This window comes from Colobus angolensis, unplaced genomic scaffold, assembly GCF_000951035.1.
Source record: "Colobus angolensis palliatus isolate OR3802 unplaced genomic scaffold, Cang.pa_1.0 Scaffold190, whole genome shotgun sequence".
Lineage (NCBI taxonomy): Eukaryota > Metazoa > Chordata > Mammalia > Primates > Cercopithecidae > Colobus > Colobus angolensis.
This window is the reverse complement of record NW_012115044.1, coordinates 6690859-6695970: the sequence shown is the minus strand read 5'-3', so window position 1 is coordinate 6695970 and position 5112 is coordinate 6690859. Positions and strand designations below refer to the sequence as shown.

Below are 5112 nucleotides of genomic sequence, written 5' to 3'. Positions count from 1 at the left end.
AAAAAAAAAAAAATTGTTTTTAGAGACAGGGTCTTACTGACTCTGTCACCCAGGGTGGAGTGCAGTAGTGTGATCATGGCTTACTGCCGCCTGGACCTCCTGGGTTCAAGCAAGCCTCCCATCTCAGCCTCCTGAGGAGCTAGGACTATGGGTGTCTGCTACTACAACTGGCCATTCAAAAAAAAAAATTTTTTTTAAATGCGCTTTTGCTATGTTGACCAGGCTGGTCTCAAACTCCTGGACTCAAGCAATCCTCTCGCCTCGGCCTTTCAACGTGTTGGGATTACAGGTGTAAGGCACAGCACGTGGCCCCACAAGATCTATTTTTTAAAGGATGGTAGCTTCATAACATATGTATTATTTTATAACCTATTGGTGTATAATAATACCTTTCAGTATTAGTAAATATTATTTGCAAATTTTAAATTTTTATTAATATGTTAATTGACAAATCATAATTACATATATTTATTTGGTATAATGTGATGATTTGATACATGTAAACAATGTGGGATGATCAAATCAAGCTAATTAGCATATCTATTGCCTCACATTTTTTTGTGGCGAGACATTTGAAATTTACTCTCTTGGTTATTTTGAAATATACAATACATTGTTATTGACTACAGTCACCCTGAATAACTTTAAATGGTTGCAAATGTGTCAGCTTAATTAATTATGAGAGATTTAGGTTCTTTCTATTTATTTCTTTATTTTTTAGAATCAGGGTCTTGCTCTGTCACTCAGGCTGGAACGCAGTGGCATGATCCCAGCTCACTGCAGCCTCGACCTCCTGGGCTCAAGCAATCCTCCTACCTCAGCCTCCCAAGTAGCTGGGACTACAGGTATGTGCCACAACACCTGGCTAATGTTTTAAAATTTTTTTCTGGAGTGGTAGTCCCCAACCTTTTTGGCACCAGCAACCGGTTTTACAGAAGATAATTTTTCCATGGACGGGGTTGGTTGGGGGAGCTTTTGGGACAAAACTGTTCCCCCACAGATCATCAGACATTAGATTCTCATAAGAAGCCCACAATCTAGATCCCTCACATGTGCAGTTCACAACAGGGTTCAGGCTCCTATGAGAATCTAATGCGCCACTGATCTGATGGAGGCAGAGCTCAGGTGATGATGCTCCTTCGCCCATCGTTCACTTCCTGCTGTGTGCCCCAGTTTCTAACAGGCCGTGGACCAGTAGCTGTCTCTAGAACAGGGATTGGCTACCCCATTCTAGAGACAGGGTCTCAGTATATTGCTCAGGCTGGTCTTGAACTCCTGGGCTCAAGTGATTCTCTCACCTTGGCTTCCCAAAAAGCTGGAATTACAGGTATGAGCCACTACCATGCTGTTGTTTCTATTTTTATCACATTTAGAAACACTATTGTCTCTTTGTTATTTAAATCTCCATCAACATTGTTAATGATTTCCTCGAGGCTGTTTTAGTCTTTGCTTTCCTTGCACCTCCCACCGGCTGTGCTCACCTGGTGCCCGTCCATCCATGTCTTCCATGCAGTCTTGGTAATGCTTAGCAAGGAGGTAATACAGTCGAGTCAACTTAGGGGCTTTCCCAGCTTCCACAAGAGCTTCTGCTGTGGCCAAGTGCATCACTGTGTCATCACTAACTCTCCACCTTCCCACATCTAGGGCATCCAAGCCGCCCAGCTGGGCCAACTGCCGGTGTATCTTCTCCCCATCCTGGAGGAACTCCCACTTCCCATTGTAGTACCCCAGGGAATCTCCAACTGCACTTAGCACCATAGCAGCCACATACTTCTCCATCAGTCCCTCACACTTGCTGGGCTCTGGAGAGGGTGTCTTCGTGGGGGAAATTAAGACAAAGGAAATAAGATGAGGAGGAAGAAGCATCAGAAAAAACAATGGCTCCAGCTATGTTTTATTGAGCACTCACTACTTGTAGGCACTGTATCAGGGGCATCTCATGTAATCCTCCTCACTGCTCTATGAAGAAAGTAAAGCCCATTTTATGTATGAGCAAGTGGAGGATCATGGAGATAATGCAGTTTCAGAAATGTTCAGTGACTTGTCTCAGGTCACAGAGCTAATAAGTGGCAGGGCTGAGATCCTAACATAGGTCCATCTGACTCCAAAGTCTATCATTATAACTACAACTATATCTCTTGCCTCTTGGTGAGTAGTAAGCCCACTAAATTCTGCAAGTCAAACCCAGCTCATCATTTTCTCTTCTTAGCTGGGATTTGGCCTTAGAAGTACAAGGCTTTACACTTCCTATTGGTGTCACAATGCGTAGTTCACAAAGCACCTGCACATTCATTGTCTCACTAGTAGGGAGGGATTACAGTATGCATTTCACAGATAAGAAAATTAAGGCTCAGATAAGTTAAATTCACAAAACAAGAGGAGTGGAAGTATTGGAACCCAAATCTTCTGATTCCAGCCAAGCCAGGATACACACTTGGCATCACACCACTCAGCCTCAGCCCAGAGTTTCTTACCTTGGGCAACCTCTGGGTGCCTCAGCCTCCACATTTGTAAAATGGCACTGATTTTGAAAAGTAACAACCTCCTGGATTTGTTGTTAGGAATAAACAAATTAAATTTCATAAAGTTGGCTGGACACGGTGGCTCACGCCTGTAATCCCAGCACTTTGGGAGGCCGAGCTGGGTGGATCACCTGAGGTCAGGAGATTGAGACCAGCCTGGCCAACAGGGTGAAACCCCATCTCTACTAAAAATACAAAAATTAGCTGAGTATGGTGGTGCATGCCTAACCCCAGCTACTAGGGAGGGAGGCTGAGGCAGGAGAATTGCTTGAACCCAGGAGGCAGAGGTTGCAGTGAGCCGAGATTGCACCATGGCACTCCAGCCTGGGCAACAGAGCGAGACTCTGTCTCAAATAAATTAAAAATTAATTAATTAATTAATTAATTAAGTTATTAGAGTGCTTGGCACATAGTAAGCTTGATTTTTGACGTATTTGTATTATTCATATACAACCAGGGAAAATGGGTGTTCTGCTTTAGAACTAGAACATTTTATCCCCACAACCTTTCCTTCGATAGCAATGTTTAAATATTGTTTCTCTTAGAAAAGATTAGCTTCTAGAGAATTAGGATCTCGATTAATAATATACCCACCATGAATGAAATCCCTGGTAAAGCGCTGGCTTCCCTGTTGGTGCATTTCCTAAGAGCCCCCCTCTTTCAGCCAATTCCCCAGGGTTCCCTACTCCCTGTGGCTTTCAGGTCAAAGCCCTCCATCCCATCCAGGCCAATACTTTTATAAGGGTCCGGCAGACTAGCTCATTCTCCCCTCAGGTGAAACTTTTCCCTCCCCTCCACTTATCTAAACCCTATTTACTCAAGGTCTAGTTCAAGTCACGGGGCTTCCAGAAGTGCTTCTGCAGCTGCACTGCTGTTGTCCATGGAATGCAGGCTAGGGAGCCCCTGGAGAAGGAGTAAATGACGAAGACGGATGCGTTCTAGTACCCAGTTACTGGTAATGCTGTTTCTGCTCACAAAGGATATTTGTAAATGTTATTTACGTAGCTTATTATTTCCAGTGAAGCTTAGGCACTGAGGTTCTGGGCTATTAGACCTGACTCTGCCGAGACAGAGCTGTGGGAGAACAGACACTCGGGACCGCGGCTTCCCCATCTGTAAACTGGAGGGGTAGTGGGGAGGTATGGGCTCCCTGAAGTTCCATCCTGCGCTGTGATTTTCAGACACTAGCTCCGCTTCTTGGCTTCTGAAGACTAACTGTTAACCCCCCATACCCTCCATCTCAATGTCCTCACTGTACTTTCCGTAATTCCTTCTGGCTCCACCCTAATGTGTGTTTCTGTGAGTTGCAAGCTGGGATGGGGGAAGAAGACCGGCATCTTTTTTCGTTTGTAAATTGCCTTTAACCTTCGCTTTCAGAACGCTGTAATTCCTTAACTCCTCTGAACTTTCACGGGTCACATTCTCGTACCCGAACTATACATTCAGAACTAAGATCTGATCAACTGCTTCCTGGCCATGCCCGGCTTTGGAGAGAAACGGGACGGTTGACAAGCTCTCACGCTTTGCAAGACTGGGAATCCTCACGGCCCCGCCAGCCAGGGGCCGGGGAGGGGAGCGCGGGGCAGAGGGCCGGGGGCGCGGTACCTGCTCGTAGCCTGGACTGGAACGCGCGAGCGAAGGGCGCGGCACGGGCTCCCGGGGCCGGGGAAGAGGCCTGGCTGCTGCCGGTGGGCGACGGCGCGGGCTGGGGCGGGGCCAGGTCCCCGAGTTCCGGGGCTGTCGCCAGGTCAGCGTGGAGGCGGCGAGCGCCCCAGCACCTACGCTCGGCCGCGCGGAGTTTGAGCTAATTTTGGAACCTCCAAGGCGGCTTCCCGGCACCGCCGCGCCCTTCTGCACCCAAGCGAGAGTGGACAGGACCTCCGTCACCCGCCCCAAATGCTCTGAAGGGCCCGGAGCCTGGTGCCCGGAATGTGGCGGCACCGGAAAGCCGGCTCTCGCCCGGTTGTGGTCAGTGACTCCCGCGTAGACCCGGCTGACGCCTTCGCCGCTGCTCACGTCCGACTCTGTAGGGCTGTAGTGGACCGGGTATGCCCAGATGCTTGGAAGAGCGTACTGAGTGCGCCGCCCTTGCCCGGGTTCTGGGCCTTCACGCATCGGGTTCTGGGCCTTCACGCATAAAGTGGGAAAATAATATCTGCCTCTTAATATGGTTATTAAGGATCCAGTTAGTTAATTTCAACTCGTCTTTTATTTGGCAGCAGCGTAGAATTCTTTTATCCTGATCGTAAATAAAAGCAAAGAAAAACGAATATTATTTTTGTCTAAATACATTAATCATGCCACTTTTAAAGCAAATCAGAATCACCATATGCAAGTATTCTATGTATTTCTCCAAAGTTTTAAATTTGCTGTGCCTGTTTTCTTGCTGTAATGACTAGCTTTGGTCTGAGAGCTTTTTTAAAAATTGATATCCAATTTATATATAATGAAATGCCCTTACACCATAATCAAAATATGGAATATTTCCATTACTTTAAAACATTCTTTTGAGGCCTTCCCAGTGAATCCCCATCTCCATCTCGAACTCTAGCCTAAGTGACTTTTGAGTGTTTACAAAAATCAAGTTCAC

The 5112-nt window shown here is 46.6% G+C and overlaps 1 protein-coding gene across 3 annotated transcripts in view; it reads right to left on the bottom strand.

Moving 5' to 3' along the window:
* Positions 1-4774, bottom strand: part of ADPRH (ADP-ribosylarginine hydrolase) — a 10296-nt gene extending 5522 nt beyond the window's left edge. Inside the window, exons 1-3 of one of the 3 annotated variants that reach the window (XM_011940627.1) lie at positions 4128-4546; positions 3340-3425; positions 1482-1815 (exon numbers count right to left, since the gene is read on the bottom strand). In XM_011940627.1, coding sequence (XP_011796017.1) covers positions 1482-1779 — 298 coding nt within the window. In that variant the 5' untranslated portion in view covers positions 1780-1815; positions 3340-3425; positions 4128-4546. Of the gene's footprint in view, positions 1-1481; positions 1816-3339; positions 3426-4127 lie in introns of all 3 variants that reach the window. The other 2 variants (XM_011940626.1, XM_011940628.1) reach the window with 2 other exon arrangements.
* Positions 4775-5112: the final 338 nt, after the last annotated feature.